This window comes from Grammomys surdaster, unplaced genomic scaffold (genome assembly GCF_004785775.1).
Source record: "Grammomys surdaster isolate TR1022 unplaced genomic scaffold, NIH_TR_1.0 128, whole genome shotgun sequence".
In the NCBI taxonomy this organism is placed as follows: Eukaryota; Metazoa; Chordata; class Mammalia; order Rodentia; family Muridae; genus Grammomys; species Grammomys surdaster.
The window spans coordinates 7,348,940-7,367,242 of NW_021604586.1; the positions used below are offsets into that span (position 1 = coordinate 7,348,940).

The 18,303-nt window shown below is 49.3% G+C and overlaps 1 protein-coding gene across 3 annotated transcripts; it reads left to right on the forward strand.

Moving 5' to 3' along the window:
* Positions 1-258: 258 nt before the first annotated feature.
* Tubb3 (tubulin beta 3 class III) lies at positions 259-9,707 on the forward strand. Of its 3 annotated transcripts, XM_028752962.1 has the most exons (4): positions 259-364; positions 5,864-5,972; positions 6,447-6,557; positions 8,266-9,707. In XM_028752962.1, the coding sequence occupies exons 1-4, from the start codon at positions 308-310 to the stop codon at positions 9,339-9,341; spliced, it is 1,353 nt and encodes a 450-aa protein (XP_028608795.1). In that variant the 5' UTR covers positions 259-307; the 3' UTR covers positions 9,342-9,707. The 3 variants fall into 3 exon arrangements, with proteins under 3 accessions (XP_028608795.1, XP_028608802.1, XP_028608804.1); XM_028752969.1 differs by lacking the exon at positions 6,447-6,557 and having other exon boundaries at positions 301-364; positions 8,266-9,542; XM_028752971.1 differs by lacking the exon at positions 5,864-5,972 and having other exon boundaries at positions 308-345; positions 6,451-6,557; positions 8,266-9,542.
* Positions 9,708-18,303: the final 8,596 nt, after the last annotated feature.

Genomic DNA, 18,303 nt, shown 5'->3' on the forward strand with positions numbered 1-18,303 from the left:
GGAGGGCAGCTACTGGGGTGGGGCACTAAGGGGCCTGGGTTCTATTGTCCCCAGAGCGGATCGCCCTCCAGTGGCCCCTCCTCCGAAGGCGCGGTCAGACATGCTCCGCATTGTGCGGGCGGATCTCGATGCCGGTGCTGATGCTGCAGAGCCTGCCGCATTGTGCGGCGCCCCAGCATTGGCCCGCAGCGCTTACATCAGCCAGCGAGGGCGGGGCAGCCTCTTATAAGAAGCCGCGGCGGAGGCTGTCGATCCTCCGCAGCCCGCTGTCCGCCTGCCTTTTCGTCTGTAGCCGCGTGAAGTCAGCATGAGGGAGATCGTGCACATCCAGGCCGGCCAGTGCGGCAACCAGATAGGGGCCAAGGTGAGGCTGAGCCGTCCGGCTTCCTGGGTCCCCACGAGCGCCAGCCCCAGGGAGGGAGAGAGGGGAGGAGAGAAAGGCGGCTCTGGGAGCCACTAGCGGAACAAAGGGAAGAGCCCAGTCCCTTACCCGGCTCTTGGGACCCCGGGGTCCCCAATCTGCTCCCCTCACTTGCGTCACTCTGCTCTGCGCCCAGGTTGCAGCAGAAGGCTGGGGGTAACCCTTCTGACTCTCATTTTCATCCATTCTGCGCACCCACACACCACGGTACCATCAGGTACAGGGGATGTGGTTGGGGGGCGCCGACTGGGCGTGGCCTTCTTTGAGGCTGCCACTTAAGCCTTGAGTAAGATGGGTGTGTCGGGCAACTTTGGGTGGGGCTCTCCCCTAAACCCATAATGACAGTACATGCCTGGATCCCCACTGGAGAACTAGACGGTCTTCAGGGAGCAAGGCCGCCCTCACATCCTCAACCTCGGTCTGCTCACCCTGTTTCCTTGCCCCGCCCTGTTCCTTTGTTGGAGGAGTTCAGCCTGCACTCCAATGACCTTGATCCAGAACTGGACTCTATCTGTGCAAATTTCCCATCTCTAATTGTGCCCTCCCAAGGCCTCCCAGTCGGGATTGAGCACAGAACAAAGCCGACTGCAAGGACTGCCTCAGTTTCCCCTCTATTGTTAGCCCGCCTCCAGGTGTTGAAGCCCAGGCAAAAGAAAAACAAAACAAAACAAAAACGGAGGAGGGGTTGATGCAGTGACTCCGCAATCCTACTATCCTTAGTGAGGTAGCTGTCCTGTTTCCAAGTCCTAGGAGGCTGCTCCTTACCCAAGGTCACACAGCAAGTGGAAGACAGAACCACTTGATTCCTGCAGAAGCCCAGCCTCCGGTTGGGCTGCGTTTGAGTGGGTGGGGTCAGCTACCTCAGTCTTCTCCCTTCTGAACAATGTGAACCGGAGCTTTGTCCAGATGGATGCTGGCTGTAGCTTAGGGACGGTGTGTAGCTAGTTCCCAAAGGAGGAGGTTGGGTAGACAGGTCCTGGGAGGGAGGGGACGAAGCAGAGAGTACCTCTGGAGGCTGTTGCCATAGAAACCGGGCAGGAACAAAAAAAGCTAATTACCACGGGCTGGGGCAGTCACGTGGCTACCATGTAAATTACAAGTTTGGCTCTCCCTCTCCTCTAGTTAAAGGGGGAGGGAACAGCGCCGCCGAGACTCCCTAATCACAGAGGAGACAGCTGTTTCTACCCTACAAAGGAAATTTGGGTGGGGTTGGAGAGCGGAGGGTAGGGGGGCCTACAGAGGAAGCCTAAGACAGGAGCCTCAGATCAAATCAGGGCTCCTGGGATGGTCACTGACAGCTGCCCTGGCCTGAGGGGAGGGTGAGGGCTCGTTAATGTGGTCACAGGTGCCAGGCTTTCCCTGAACATCTGCTCCTGAAAAGGGAAGGGGTGAGTGGGGGAGGGGGGTTTCCCATCCGAAGGCCTCTTTGGTGACCTTGCTGAAACTGTGCTGTATTGTGCTCTCACAGGGTCTCCCATTCAGTAAGGGCCTAGAAGTCGGTCCACGCCCAGGCTCCATGAAAGGCGCTCTGGCTCCAGAACAAGCCTGAGTGTTGGGCCCAGCTGAGGTCTGTTATGCTTCTCAGCACTGTGGCCCGTAGGTTTGCCCATTTTTTAATGTTTAAGTTTTTTTTTTAAATAAAAAGTGTTTAAATTTTTAATACCAATTATTTTTAACAATGCAAATGATGAGTACATTTTCTGAACAGGGGTGTCTGCCGTTTCCACCGTCTCCCTTCTTAGTGATCAGCCTGAGGCGTGTTGGCAGGTTCCATCCAGCCCTCTGCCCTGGAGGATCTCCCAGAGACCATACTGAAGGCCCAGGCCCTGTGGGGATTTACCTGCTTAGTGTCTGCCCCAGGCAAAATAAACTTCCTTGGCCAGATTTACTTCCTATTTTTGTAGCTGGCTTTAGGGTCCCTGCTGTGAGCTACAACAGAGAAAGTTCTTCCTTGTCACCTGCAGCCACCGAGGCAGTGAGCATATAGGGCTGCTTTTAGCCTATTGGTCTTTGGGTGGCACCTATCTTAGCACAAAGGGCCACCGGCTTCAGAGAGGTGATTGGGTGGACGTGGGGGTGGAGTGGAGACAGGGAGAGAAGTGTGAAGCCGGGAGAAAATACCCAGAAGCAGCAGAAGGTGGGCATTAGCAATTCATAAGGCTCTCACCCCCCTGTGAGCGTGTTAAAGCACCAGGCCAGTGCACTATTACATCTCTCGTGTGTGGTATGGGTGTCACCCTCCCTTAAGGCTGAGAAAGTTGAAGGTTCTGGAAGCTGAGTCACTTGCCTCGGATCACACCATGGATTTGGGCAAGGCAGGAATTTTAGTTTAGGTGTGTGCAGATGTGTCAAGGCGGGGGGTGACATGTCCTCCCCCATCAGGAGCAGATATGACTGGCCCACCCTTTGCCGGCTCCTTTGTTAGGGCCTGAAGTCCTAGACGCATTCTCCTATAAAGCTGTCCCCTAGAAAGTTGTCTTTACAAAGCTTTTGTCTTACACCTCCTGTCTGTGCCCCAGAACACACCCCAGTAGAAGTCTCTGAAGGGTGTGGCCCACCTGAGAGCCAATGGACCTGGTGAGAAGGATACTGAGAGTTTCAGGGGGAATTGAACACCTTACAGGGCTCATGGTCCTGTCTTTGGGAGCCACACCCCAACTCTGCTTCTGTTCATGTCCCACTACCCTGTTGTCTGTGACCCTCTCCTCAAGAGGGTCAGCACCGCGGACAGCAGCCCTGAGGTTTGCTGACTGGAGCCTGGGGTCTAAGGGAAGCTGAGCCTTTTTTTTTTTTTGATAGTGATATATGTTCATTTACATATTAAATCTTATAAGGTTTTTTTTTGTGTTATTTTATGTTAGCATCTCAATGTGTGTGGCTCAAACTGGCCCTGATCCTCTATCATGATCATAATCCTCCAGCCTCCGCTAAGTACTGGTATTACAGCCATATACTGCCAGACCTGGGAAGATTTTTATCTTGAACCTCGCTTTATTATTTGTAATTTACAAATGCAATTGTTGATATGTTTCTCATGTAAAAATTGAAACACCAGCTGCTGGAGACGTGGCTAAAGCATGTGCTTAGCATGTAAGAGGCTAAAGCATGTGCTTAGCATGTAAGAAGCCATTAGGTTTGCTCTCCAACAGAGCGAACAAGGCAAAAACTGAAATGTCCCAAGAACTGAGCATACGGCTGCTCACTCATAGATCAACTTACCGGAGAGGCTGAGCCAGGAGGAGTGACAAGATTGCTTCTTGATTCTAAAAAAAAAAATAATAATAATAATAAAATAAAAGGAATGCCGCAGATAAGGTATCCTACCACATATTAAATTTTAAAATGTGTATATTTAATTTAAAAAGTGTGTGTGTGTGTGTGTGTGTGTGTGTGTGTGTGTATACATGCCTGGTTCATATACAGGTCAGAAGAGGGTATCAGCCCTCTGAAACTGGAATTCCAGTTGTGCGCCACCTTGTGGGCGGTCCCTGGAACTGGACTTGAGTCTTCTATAAGAACAGCCGTGTCTCCAGCCCATGATGCTCACCACACATGCGCACACACATAAGCACACACCCATACTTACACTCAGACACACTCACACACAATTGAAAATAAATTAAAATTTTAAAAATACACAACAGAGAAGATGAAATTCAGGTCCCTGTTGTGAGGGATGGCTTCTGAGGTGGGTCCTTCAGAAAGAGCTGTCAGAGCCCCGTGTGCCCTGGAGGGACGATCTGTTTGGACTACTTTTAGGCATTTAAAGAATTTTATAGCAGGGCAGTGGTGGTGCACGCCTTTAATCCCAGCACTTGGGAGGCAGAGGCAGGCGGATTTCTGAGTTCAAGGCCAGCCTGGTCTACAGAGTGAGTTCCAGGACAGCTAGGACTACACAGAGAAACCCTGTCTTAAAAAAAAAAAAAAAGAATTTTTTTGAAAGATTAAACAACTGTTTGTGAGTGTGGGTGTCTTGCCCGTGTGTACATCTGTGCACCATGTATGCACAGTGCCTGTAAAGGCCAGAATGGGTGTTGGATGCCCTGACGCTGGAGTTACAGATGATTGTTAGCTGCCCTGTGAGTGTTATGAACCAATCCTGGGTCCTCTCCAAGAGCAACAAGTGTTCTTAACTGAGCTGAGCCGTGTCACCAGCCCACTTAAAAATATTTTTCACTAATTTTTTTTTAAATAAAAGCTAATGTCCACATGGAAAAAAAAATCCAACAGCACCAAAATGTAGACAGTGAAAAGTCTCTTTCTCTTAGCACAAGCCCAGGCCCCAGGATGTCTCTCAGACATCCAAGCAGAGACAAGCACTTGTTAACTGTTTTTTTTAACCCGCTTTCAACTCTGAGTAGTCTTCTCCTCCATAGGACTACCACAGAGAGGCCCTTTGTCTTTAGAGCGTTATATCAACAATTTATCTGCAAGTCACTCCCGCCTGACCAGTAAGGAATACACACCAATGAGGGATCTCAGAGCCCAAGGAGGCACCCCCTATCCCCCCCACCCCCACCCCCCGCAGGCCACAGGCTGGGCAGTCTGCGAGTCCTGATAAAGTGTCTTCCCATGTGCAGCCCTTTGATCACTCTCCTCCCTGGCCCCCAGGACTATATAACAGAGCTGATTACCTGTCACGGCTGTTTCTCCGCTCTATACAGAAGGCTGTCCTCACAAGAGCTTGCTGTCATGCAGCTATCCCATTGTACAGAGGGAGACACCAAAACACACTAAGCCTCTAGGAAGCAACTATGAACCCTGAATCTTAGCCTATGCTCTGTGCTGTCTTGCCTCACTGCCTCACTGAAATGCTGGTAGCCCTATGTGAGGATCATTGTGTTCTTGTGCAAGGGCTTCAGCATAGCAGCCAGTGAGTCACTCACTGATCCTGGGTGTTTCCAGGCTCCTGGATATCATGTGTGACCTCAGACAAGCCATTCTACTGCTGGAAACTCCTGTGGTCCTTCACAGAGCCACCTGTGGGTCACACTGCCTGAAGCCAAGGAGACAGCAGACATGATGGACTCTGTCAGTATATGTGACAGGCCCTGGCACTGAGGGTCACTTGTAACAGCTGAGATCCCAATACTGGATCTGATCTCTGTTCTTCCTGTCCTTCCACCTGCTCTGGGCAGCTCCAATTCCTCTCCTGAAAAGAATAAAAGGGACCCCAGGAGACATCTGCATTTGCTTACAGGCATAGAGCTGTGTAGAACCTACCTTGTGTCTTGAGTCCTAGCCTACTCTAGGGGCCTGGTAGTGTCAGCCAGAGAGTGCAGAGAGCGGGTATGCGTATTTGCTCTTTTCTAAAGCCTTATGTCGGGCCCAGGAAGATCCCCGAGTTCTAATTTCGCACTGAGAGCTTTAAGACTTCAGAAGAGCAAAGGTCTAGTAGAGTTTCAAATGTCTGATGAACTCTTTTCTTCCGTCCTCACACAGTTCTGGGAGGTCATTAGTGACGAGCATGGCATAGACCCCAGCGGCAATTATGTGGGGGACTCAGACCTGCAGCTGGAGCGCATCAGCGTGTACTACAACGAGGCCTCCTGTGAGTACCACTCCACATCCATCCTGACCCTGGCAAAGAGGGCTCCCGCAGAAAGAGTCCTAGCATCTATATCTGCGCCTCTCTTAAATGACCAAGAGGCTGGCGGGTGTGACTGGAAATGTGGCATCCAAACTGACAGGATAGAGTGGTTACCGTGACATGATATGCAAATATGTTTAATGTCGGCGATGGCTTTATGTAGTCTAGGGACAGGCAGGAGACTAGATGATACATCCTTATCAGGAGTCACTGGGGACTTGATTGAGGTTACTTGATGGCACTGTCTTAACCAGTTCTGTAGAGCATATGACTCGAGCCCACCTGTCCTGGGTGTCCGGGGTCCATACCTATGATATAAGTTCCAGCACTAAGGGTTACAGCAGGAGACTGGCAGGCTGGGGACAAGATTCAGAGAGAAGTAGATAGATTCCCTTGACTCTTTAACTCATATCACTGACTCCTCTTGGCCCTCAGCTCACAAATATGTGCCCAGGGCCATTCTGGTGGACTTGGAACCTGGAACCATGGACAGCGTTCGATCTGGGGCCTTTGGCCACCTATTCAGGCCTGATAACTTCATTTTTGGTAAGTTCCCTTGCTCCAGGCTCTGATGACAGAAACCTGGGCCTGGAAAAGCCAGGTGGACACACAGAGGCAGCGTGTCTGAAGGAGATAAAGTCAATTACTGGTTCCCTGGGACCCTGGAGGATAAAAGTGACCTTCCCGTTCAACAATGGGTGCTGGAGATCCAGAGAAAGGATTCTGTGTAGGAAATAATCCCTCTCACATATTTTACAAAGAGTGAGGTACAAAACACAGACTAGGAAGTGTTACAGATTTATTCGGACAAATCTAGGGTTTCCGGAGGGACTTGAGTCTGTGAGCATGTGTTTAGAGGTCAGGATGGTCCTCGAGCCTGTGCCGGTGATGGGTCCTTGGTGCTCACACTGACACAGGAAGACAGGCGCACCTCACTACTTTTAAGACCCTAGCACCTTGAGCCAGTAAGACGGCTCAGCAGGTAAAGGGCTTGCTGTCAAACCTGACGATCTGAGTTCAATCCCTGGGACCCAAGTAGCAGAACAAGAGAACCAACTACTTTCAGTTGCCCTCTGACCCTCACATGTGCATGTGCACCCTGGCACATACACACCCACACACGTCCACATAACCACCACACACATAGTCTCTCTCTCTAAATAAACAAATGCGATTTGTGGTGGTTGTTAAAGACCTTAGACTGGGCCGGGCGGTGGTGGCGCACGTCTTTAATCCCAGCACTCGGGAGGCAGAGGCAGGTGGATTTCTGAGTTTGAGGCCAGCCTGGTCTACAGGGTGAGTTCCAGGACAGCCAAGGCTATACAGAGAAACCCTGTCTCGAAAAACAAAAAACAAAAAGAGATCTTAGACTGGACTAGCAGGTACCAGTTCTTAGTCCTCGGCTACGATAACCGCTCAGGGATTCTTTTTATTCTGGAAAAGAGCAGAAAGTGGGCTTAGAAGGTTTAAGTCAGAGGCTGGAGAGATGGCTCAGTGGTTAAGAGCACTGACAATTCTTCCAGAGGTCCTGAGTTCAATTCCCAGCAACCACATGGTGGCTCACAACCGATGAAATTCAGTGCTCTGTCTTCTGGTGAAGACAGCAACAGTATACTCATTTATGTAAAATAAATTTTAAAAAAAAGGTGTGTACCAACATGCCTGGACCTAAGCTTTTTTTTTTAAATTTATTTATTTTATGTATATGAGTATTAGTTGCTGTCTCCAGACACACCAGAAGAGTACATCAGATCCCATTACAGATGGTTGTGAGCCACCATGTGGTTGCTGGGAATTGAACTCAGGACTTCTGGAAGAGCAGTCAGTGTTCTTAACCACTGAGCCATCTCTCCAACCCATGTTTTTTTGTTTGTTTGTTTGTTTGTTTTGTTTTTTTAAAGTTTAGGACAGCAGGCAAGGTGGGTGAAAAAGGGACAGCCCTCATCTCCCTTCAAAGTCTCAGCAGACCAATGGGAGAAAAGGGAACTGGAGAGGGAAGGCCGACCTATTTATCCAGGATGTCCCTGAGAGATAGCGAGGCTCAGGTCTTACCCCAGGTTCTCCCTTCCCTGTGATAGCATCTGCAGCTGGGATCCCCTGCACTCAGCAGTGACGCTCAGGCTGGAGTGAGGAGCTGTGTCATGCACTGTGAACATGTTATAGAATACAAGGGAACCAACTTTCTTCAGGGAGGGAGGGAGGGCCATTGGCGAGACCCTCGGACCTTGTCTATTACCGGCCTCTCTCTCCACAGGTCAGAGTGGTGCCGGCAACAACTGGGCCAAAGGGCACTATACGGAGGGCGCGGAGCTGGTGGACTCAGTCCTGGATGTCGTGAGGAAGGAGTGTGAGAATTGTGACTGTCTGCAGGGCTTCCAGCTGACACACTCACTGGGTGGGGGCACAGGCTCGGGCATGGGCACCCTGCTCATCAGCAAGGTGCGTGAGGAGTACCCCGACCGCATCATGAACACCTTCAGCGTGGTGCCCTCACCCAAAGTGTCGGACACTGTGGTGGAGCCCTACAACGCCACGCTGTCCATCCACCAGCTGGTGGAGAACACGGATGAGACCTACTGCATCGACAACGAGGCCCTCTACGACATCTGCTTCCGTACACTTAAGCTGGCCACGCCCACCTACGGGGACCTCAACCACCTTGTGTCCGCTACCATGAGCGGTGTCACCACCTCCCTTCGATTCCCTGGTCAGCTCAACGCCGACCTCCGCAAGCTAGCTGTCAACATGGTGCCCTTCCCCCGCCTGCATTTCTTCATGCCCGGCTTTGCCCCACTTACAGCCCGGGGCAGCCAGCAGTATCGTGCCCTGACAGTGCCAGAGCTCACCCAGCAGATGTTCGACGCCAAGAACATGATGGCTGCCTGTGATCCGCGCCACGGCCGCTACCTGACTGTGGCCACTGTCTTCCGTGGGCGCATGTCTATGAAGGAGGTGGATGAGCAGATGCTGGCTATCCAGAGTAAGAACAGTAGTTATTTCGTGGAGTGGATCCCCAACAACGTCAAGGTGGCCGTGTGCGACATCCCACCCCGCGGGCTCAAGATGTCGTCCACCTTCATCGGCAACAGCACAGCCATCCAGGAGCTGTTCAAGCGCATCTCGGAGCAGTTCACGGCCATGTTCCGACGCAAGGCCTTCCTTCACTGGTACACGGGCGAGGGCATGGACGAGATGGAGTTCACCGAGGCGGAGAGCAACATGAACGACCTCGTGTCTGAGTACCAGCAGTACCAGGACGCCACTGCCGAGGAGGAGGGGGAGATGTATGAAGATGATGATGAGGAATCGGAAGCCCAGGGGCCCAAGTGAAGTTGCTTGCAGCTGGGGTGTGGGGCCAAGTGGCAGCCAGGGCCAAGTCAAGCAGCACCTGTCCCCCAGAGCCATCTAGCTACTGACACTGCCCCCAGCTTTGCTTCCCACCGGCTAGTTAGGGTTCCCTAGGGTTCCCAGGTTAAAGTCCTTCAGTATTTATGGCCATCCCCACCCCACGTGAGTCCACCTGGCTCTGTCCTTCCCCATTTTAGCCACCTCTGTATTTGTGTTGCTTACTTGTCTGTTTTATCATGGCTCCTCCGGGCCTGATGTTTTATGGTTTGTTTTGTTTTTTTACTGGGTTGTGTTTATATTTCGAGGGGGGGGGTATACTTAATAAAGTTAACTGCTGTCTGTCAGATACCTCAGCCTGGTACTGGAGATTTCTTTATCTTTTTCTGCCCCTCTTAAAAAAAGAAAGAGACAGACGAGGACGACGCTGACGCATGTTTCATAGAAATGAGGTTTATTTTTGTTTCAGGAAAGAGAAATGTAGATCCAAAACGGGAAAGAACAAGTAAGGGGCCATCCTTATCTCCCAGGCTGCTGGCCAAGGTTTGCTCTGAAGGAGGGTCAGGTTGCATCCCAGGGAGTCATGGAGGGGAACTAGAGAAGGAAGCCCTGCTTGGATTAAACCCCATCGCAGCAGAACCCCTGGGATAGCATGACTCAGAAAGCAGTCCACCCTGTTCCTAGCTTCCCACAGGGTGACTCATATTCTGCTTTCTTCCTGCTGTCTACACTGAAAGTCAAATGTAAACGGCCACATAAAGAAGATGAAGCCTGAGACTTGAACTGGAGAGAAAAAAAGCGCTGGGAAGGCTGAGACTTGGCTTTTGAGAAGGGCTAGCTGAGGGCTGGCTGGGGCTAATGAGATAGGGGAGGGGAGAGGGACAGGATTCAACCGTGTGCTGGCTCCATGTGCCCCCTAGTGGTAGTTTCCTGTAGCTTCAGAATGCCCAGGATCCAGTCAGAAAGCTTGGGTTCTCCAGAGATGCTTACCCAGCATTCTCCTCTCCAGGGAGAAGACTAAACCCAGAGAGAACAACTCATTAGAGGTCCACAGTAAGCAGGACTTCTAAGCCCAGACTCTCTGGCGCCCATTTCCCTATGGTCAAGGGTATCGTCAAAGTTTGAGCCCCTACCCTTTGCTTGGTGGCACCTGAAAGAACTTGGTGTACACAGTGTCTTCTCCTATCCTCTCTCCATGTGTGTAGGTGTTGAAAAAGATAGGCTGGGGATGTACTGGCCCTGGCTTCAGACTTGGGCTCCTGCCACTAACAGGGCACCCTGACTCCAGTTCTGGACCTGACGTAGACTGGATATTCCTGTGTTGTCTCAGCTGTGCCTGTGAAACAAACATCCCTGAAACTTAGTGACCTGACCGGAAATCTATCCCATGTCAATAAAGGTTTTGTTTCTGTTTTTGAGACAGGGTCTCTTTACATAACCCTCGCTGTCATTCTATAAAACATGCTGGCTTCAAACTCACGGAGATCAGCCTGTACTGATCCCAAGTGCTGGGATTAAGGGCTGACAGGGAAGTGATTGTTTTACTTCCTGTATGTTGATTGGGATAACTGTAAGGTCCAGCCTTTCACTCTCTGTCCGTCGCTGAGATGGAACCAAACTGTCTGTCTCTTCCCTCCGGAGGTCTGTGCATGGCTACCCGGTCTTTCCAGCATGTTTTGATAGTACCCTCCTTGCCCTTTTGTCCGGATCACGAGGTGAATGGCTTCGCTTCGTCTACTTTGCAGTCCCTGCCCTGATGGGAAGGGTTAAGGCAACAGGTTCACAGGAACCTGGGCGAGGGTAGGGGGTGGAAGGGGAGGGGGATTTGATCTCTGGAACTGAACAAAATGAGCAGTTCTTCCTTAGCAGCTGATTGTCTCAGTTATTTTGATACAAAAATGGAAAACTTGCCGGGCAGTAGTGGCACACGCCTTTAATACCAGCACTTGGGAGGCAGAGGCAGGTGGATTTCTGAGTTCCAGGCCAGCCTGGTCTACAGGGTGAGTTCCAGGACAGCCAGGGCTACACAGAGAAACCCTGTCTCGAAAAACCAAAAAAAAAAAAAAAAAAAAATTAATCCGTTAAAAGTCAACCTCTTCTCTCTCTCTCTCTCTGTCTCTCTCTCTCTCTCTCAAAAACAAAAAAAAAAAAAGAGAAAAAAGAAAAAGAAAACTAAGCAGCACAGACACTGTCATGACAGGGATGCTCCAAGGGTTAGGGTAGAAAAAGACACTCAGCTCCTGTTCCATTCTCAGGGCATTCCTGGAACGCAGCACTATACTGCTGGGAGTCCACATACCTTAAGACATAGTATGTGATTGTTCACTCATCCTTGTTAGGTGACTTCAACGTGAGCCACCTGGTCCCCACAGGCAGGATCCAGAATGTACATGGGCATCAGCGTCCCTATCTACAGTAAAGGTACAGCTGTCAGGTGTCAGTTACAGCCTGCATTCCTTGTGAGTATACTAAGGGCTTCTGTTTGATGCCAGGAGATATTTGGGTGGTCTGTTACAGAGCATAGATAGTGGACCGTGAAAGCTCTGGTCTACTTGACCTTGGTGTCCTTCCTTCCTTCCTTCCTTCCTTCCTTCCTTCCTTCCTTCCTTCCTTCTTTCTTCCTTCCTTTCTTTCATGTGCATTGGTGTTTTACCTGAATGTACATCTGTGTGAGGATGTCAGATTCCCTGGAACTGGAGTTACAGTTTTGAGCTACCATGTGGGTGCTGAGAAGTGAACCCTGGTCCTCTGAAATAATAGCCAGTGTTATTAAAGGCTGAGCCATCTCTCCAGCCACCTAAAGTTGTTCTCTCTGTGTGTCCTTCTGTCTCTTCTGTCTGTCTGTTTCTCTCTCTCTCTCTCTCTCTCTCTCTCTCTCTCTCTCTCTCTGTTTGTTTTCTTTTTCGAGACAGGGTTTCTCTGTGTAGCCTTGGATGTTCTGAAACTTACTCTGAAGACCATGCTTGTCTTGAACTCAGAGATCTGCCTGCCTCTGCCTCATGAGTTCTGGGATTAAAGGAGTATGCCACCAGAGGTAGTTCTAGGACAACCGGGGTACATGGAGAAACCCTGTTTCCAAAAAACAAAACAAAACAAAACAAAAACGCCACCACCAAGGAACTCCTCATCTGGGGCCAAAAGGCAACACAAAGCAAGCTAATTATGCACCTGTCCCTCTCTCTTAAACATTTATATCAGACACTTGCTTAACCCTTAGACATTTTAGTCACTCCAAGAATGTCTGCCCCACAAGGAGGCAGGGATATGCTTTAACCGATAGAGTGCTGCTTGCCTCGTATGCAGGAAACCCTGGGGGTGGGGGTGGACCCAGATGTGCGGTAATTCCACTTCCCAGGAAGTAGAGGTAGGATGATGGTTAGAAATTCAAGGCCAAGCCGGGCGGTGGTGGCGCACGCCTTTAATCCCAGCACTCGGGAGGCAGAGGCAGGCGGATTTCTGAGTTCGAGGCCAGCCTGGTCTACAGAGTGAGTTCCAGGACAGCCCGGGCTATACAGAGAAACCCTGTCTCGAAAAACCAAAAAAAAAAAAAAAAAAAAAAAAAAAAAGAAATTCAAGGCCATCCTCGGCTACACTTAGAGTCAGGGGTCTGCTAGCCTGGGCTACTTAAAACTCTGTATAAAAACAAACAACAGTTTTTTAAAGGTGCTTGAAAATCTCCAGTCATTGCTGCAAACCTGCAAGTCACCTTTGGGTTGTAGCAGCAGCAGCAGCAGCAGCAGCAGCAGCAGCAGCAGCAACATCAGCAGCCCCTGCCGCTGCTGCTCTTCCCAGATGCATCATTTCAAGATGAGGGCATCCCTCAGCAGGAGCCATTATCTTATGGGCACCGGACTGTCTCAAGCAATAATCTTACCTGGCAGACCTAGAATTGAGGTAACGATCAGCCAGATTACAGCCTGAGGAAGACTGTTTAACTATGCATGACTCCTCTTATCCCTCTGCTTAAATTAAAAATCTCTCCCTTTATGTAAACCTAAAGCTTAGTCCGTATTCCAAAGTTGAGCTGAGGTGCTTCTAATTCTCTTGCCAATACAGTTATATTAATTAAAATCTTTTTTTTGAATTATGATTTCACATAGCCCAGACTGACCTGAAAGTTATGGCAATCTACCTGCCTTGGCTGTTAGTGTAGGGTCTACAGATGTGAGCCACTAGGCTTGCTGGGAACTGAATGGAGGACCTCTGGAAGAGCAGCCAGTGCTCTTAACCACTGAGCCATCTCTCCAGCCCCAATAGGAAATTTCTTAAAATAGGCCAGGTATAAGGGGGTTTGCAGCCCATTTGCATTTGCCCCCAGGTCTCCCACTGTGCCCTTGACCACGGAGCAGGGAACTAGTACCCTACTCACTCAAAGGAAACTTCACCATTGGAGGGTGGTTTTAGCTAGAGACAGGTGGGAGAAAGCTAATGGATTCAGTTGGAAGAAGAAAGAGATTTAAGAGGAACAGGACAGGAGTGGTGGGTGGTGCTGGGGAGGAGAGGGGTGGGACCAGAGCCATGGATTTGGAACCACCTGGCTCCTGGAGACAGGATATCAATTCAGTCTGAAATCTCTTCCCCCACTCCTCCAACATCAGAGGTCTCTTTTGATAACAAAAACATAGTTGGACTGTAAGGGTCCGTGATTCTCCAAAGGATGATACCCCGGACTCAAATACTATGTAAACACAAAGAGTGTTTTATTCTGCAGAAGTCTAGCATGCTGGGGTCTCCCAGTACCAGAATAGAGAGACACCCAGGTAAGCTTGCAGACCTGATTTAAAGCCCTTTAGGGAATTCCGAGGTAGGCGACCTCTATGTTAATCTGTTGGGTCCATCTCTACATCTCTATGGACATTCCATTACCCGGGTGTGGGGGCTGGAGACTCCCAGGGGTGTGGGGAGGTCTGGAAACTGTTACTGAGGAATTCTGGAAACCGCGGCTGACCCATTGTCCTTACCTCAGGCCAGGAGGCAGGGCAGCTTCTGAGGCCTGGACTTGCCTGCAATTACCCAGCTCTTGGAGACAGATATAGGCCTAGGCTCCTTAACTGCCAATCTGAAGCCTGTCATGGAGTCAGCCTAGCTTTCTCAGGACGTGGTGGTTCACATCTGTAACCTCCACGTTTGGGAGACTGAGACAGCCTGGGTTACTTAATGAGTTCCAAACTAGCCTGGGCTACAGAGTGAGCCCTTATCTCAAAAAGTCAAACCAATTCAAACTCCAAACAAACAAATAACAAACAATAAAAAGTGTCACTTCTCACCTCAAAAGAGAATAATACGACAAGCGAGGTTGACACTAAGGGACCGTTGGATGCTAAAACTCTATGTAACGGTTTGAATGAGAAAAGCCAGCAGGGCAGTGGTGGCGCACGCCTTTAATCCCAGCACTTGGGAGGCAGAGGCAGGTGGATTTCTGAGTTTGAGGCCAGCCTGGTCTACAGAGTGAGTTCCAGGACAGCCAGGGCTACACAGAGAAACCCTGTCTCGAAAAACCAAATAAATAAATAAATAAATAAATAAATAAATAAATAAATAAATAAATGAGAAAAGCCCCCAATGTTGGGGTTTCAGGTACAAAGAGGACAAAGAAAAGCCCCCAGAAGTACATTTATACCCCCAAAGGCTCACATATTTAGATATTTAGTTAGTAGAACAGTTTGGGAAGATTTAGAAGGCGTGACCTTGTCGGAGGAGGCGTGTCACTGGAGGTGGGCTTTGAGGTTTCAAAAGGCCACACCAGGCCCAGTGTCACTCTGTGCCTGCAACTTGTAGACCAGCTGTGTGAACTCTCAGCTCCTGCTCCAATGACATGCCTCTGTTCTCCTCACCATGATGGTCATAAACCAACCCTCTGAAACCGTAAGCAAGCCCCTTCGTTAAATGCCTTCTTCTGTAAGTTGCCTTGTGAAAGTCGTAATTGATGTTTCATCAGAGCAATAGAACAGTAAGACACCCTGCCAGTAGGAATTGATAGGTTATTTCTCCGCCGTTGAAAAAAGCCTCATCAAGCCAGATTAGATTATATTAAAGGCAGGTTTATTGGGAAACTGATCTCTGTCCAGTTCACTGGCCCCAAGGATCGAGGCCAGGGGAGTTGCTATGGAGATGGGGAAGGCAGGGGAAGAGAATGAGTGAAAGGGAACAGAGGAAAAAGAAGAGAGAGCAAGAGACCAGAATGTCTGGATTGTATGGGGAAGAGCCTCCTGGGGGAACAGCAGCCCAGGCCCTGGGCTGGAAGGCTCAGGGTTGGGGGCAGGATATGCCAGGAAGGGACTGAGGGATTGTGGGAGAACCTGGAGGAGAACTTTGGTGTGTAAAATATGCACCTCAGCCCCTTATCCCCAGGGTACAAAACCAAAGAGGAATCTGAACTGGTGCAACACTGTTTGGAAAAAAAAAAAATTAGCCAGGACGGTGGTGGTGCACGCCTTTAATCCCAGCACTTGGGAGGCAGAGGCAGGTAGATTTCTGAGTTCGAGGCCAGCCTGGCCTACAGAGTGAGTTCCAGGACAGCCAGGGCTACACAGAGAAACCCTGTCTCGAACCCCCTCCCCACCAAAAAAAAAAAAAAGAAAAAAAATTAAGTTTTCTAGAGAATCAAACATAAGCTTACTTTAACAGCTACCCGTTCTGCTGAACATTTGTCAGGTGAAGCAAAAGCATGTCTCCGCACAAAGACTTGCACGCGGTCACTTATAGCAGGTTCGTTTGTAATAGCCATCGCTGGGAAACAGCCCAGATGTTCACCAACAGGGGAAGGGTAGAGCCGTACAACGAGTCTAACACGAAAGAGCACAGCATCGCCGTCTGCTGTGACGCGGGTGAGTTTCAGTTCTGTGGAGTCAAAGAAGGTAGAGGAAAATGAATCTGTACCACTTGAATTCATTTCTGCGACACTACAGGAAATCCAACCCAAAGGCAAGGATCAGTGGCTCCCTGCAGGCGGAGGGAAGGATAGAGGGAGCTGAAAACTGTCGTGAGGGAGCGTGAGAGGATGAAGGGTAAGTATACTATCTTTATTACGGTTTTCTCTGGTCTATACATACGTCAGCATTTGTCAATCGACAGACTTCAAGTATGACGTTGTATATTGATTGTATCCGAAAAAATGTTTTTAAGAAAAAAATTAAAGTCTTCCTTTTACCACAGTCAAAGCCAGCCTAGTTATGGCTGGGGCCACTGCTCTCTCCTTTCTCTCTGTTTTTATTTCACCTTTTGCCAAATTTTATTTCCGTGGGTGTGACTCCTGGAGGGCTCTGTGTAATCTAGCTTCTTCTTGCTTCTTTCTTATTCTCTCTCTCTCTCTCTCTCTCTCTCTCTCTCTCTCTCTCTCTCTCTCTCTGTCTTAGTCAATGTTCTATTGCTGTGAAGAGACATCTTGCTGGTTTGAGTGAAAAAACTTCCATAGACCCATGGGGACTAGCATTATTGGAGGTGTGGCCTTGTTGAAGGAGGTGTGGCATTGTTGAAATAGGTGTACTTTTTTTTTTTTTTTTTTTGAGACAGGGTTTCTCTGTATAGCCCTGGCCGTCCTGAAACTCACTCTGTAGACCAGGCTGGCCTAGAACTCAGAAATCCACCTGCCTCTGCCTCCCAAGTGCTGGGATTAAAGGCGTGCGCCACCACCACCCGGCTTGCTCATGCTTTTTAACCCAAAGGTCTCACAGGTCAAATGGACTCCCAATAACTCTTATAAAAGAAAGCATTTAATTGGGGCTTGCTTACAGTTTCAGAGGTTTGTAAAAGCTATACAGGCTTTATTCTCCTGCATAGTTGTTGTCTCCCAGACTGCCTCAGTCTGTGAACCTAGGCCTAGTCCTGGAAGCCTCTCGCCTCTGTACAATTTTATATAGGCCTAGAGTGTTTCAGTCTCTGAGGCTTACTACTGAATAAGCCCATATTTTCTTGTTCTTTCTGAGCTCTAGCTGGCTGTTCAACTCAGCTGTTCTGGCTCAAACTTCTCTCCAAGCTTTCTGACTGATTCAAACTGGTCTTTCTCTCTTGGCTTCTAACTGAATTGGTCTGCATGGCCTCATACTAACTTTGGCAATATATTCTGATCTCTTGGCTCCTTCTCATTCTCTGGCTCATTCTGTCTTCACCTGTGTCTAGCTTGTTCTCTCTCTGCAACCTGTCTGTACAACTATCTCAGTAAAACTGCCTCCTCTCTTCTCTCTCTCTCTTTCTCTCTCTCTTCACTGCTCCCTTTATGTTGCCTCTCTTTCCTCTCTCTTCTTATAAGAGTTAAACATATCCTATTCTCAGATCTGTCACGTTGTCTCTCAATTAGACGTCACTTTCAAACATGGGTGCTTCATTCTACAAACTAACTTAACATTCATTGTTTGGGATTGAAGGTGTGAAAGGTGTGTACTAAGGGCACGCCTGTATTCCAGTCAGAGGGATGAAAGGTGTGTGTTAAGGGCTGAGCCACACCTCAACTAGAAAAAATTTTTTTTCAGTAAATAATACAATCTCGGGATTCAGTGTGATCAAATATCCTGCAACAAAGGTTTAGTCCGTTTTCATCGTGGAGGGGGAGCATGGTGGCATGCAGGCAGACATGGTGCTGGAGAAGGGCCCAAGAGTTCTTTCCATATCTGAATCCTCAGGCAGCCGGAAGAGTGAGGCATTGAGATTGGCTTGGGCTTTTGAAATCCCAAAACCCACCCTTCCTCAGTGACACACCTCCTTTCAATAAGGCCACACCCACTCCAACAAGGCCACGCCTCCTAATCCTCTGAAGGTGTTCCAATCCCTGAAGACCAAGCATTTACATATATGAGCCTATGGGGGCCATTCTCATTCAAACCACTACAAGTTGCCTTTCCTTTTTTCGTCTTTTTACGGGACAGTCATGTAGTCCAGAGTAGCCTTGAACTCTCATGTAGCTAAGCCTTGTCTTGAACTTCCAGTATTCCTACCACTGCCTTGGAACTGC

What these genes read in the sequence shown, in the direction of transcription:
- Tubb3 (XM_028752962.1), top strand. Translation starts at nt 308, where the DNA reads ATGAGGGAGATCGTGCACATCCAGGCCGGCCAGTGCGGCAACCAGATA. An exon ending in GCAACCAGATAGGGGCCAAG is followed by an intron (nt 365 to 5,863) that starts GTGAGGCTGAGC and finishes GTCCTCACACAG; the next exon opens with TTCTGGGAGGTCATTAGTGA. An exon ending in GTACTACAACGAGGCCTCCT is followed by an intron (nt 5,973 to 6,446) that starts GTGAGTACCACT and finishes CTTGGCCCTCAG; the next exon opens with CTCACAAATATGTGCCCAGG.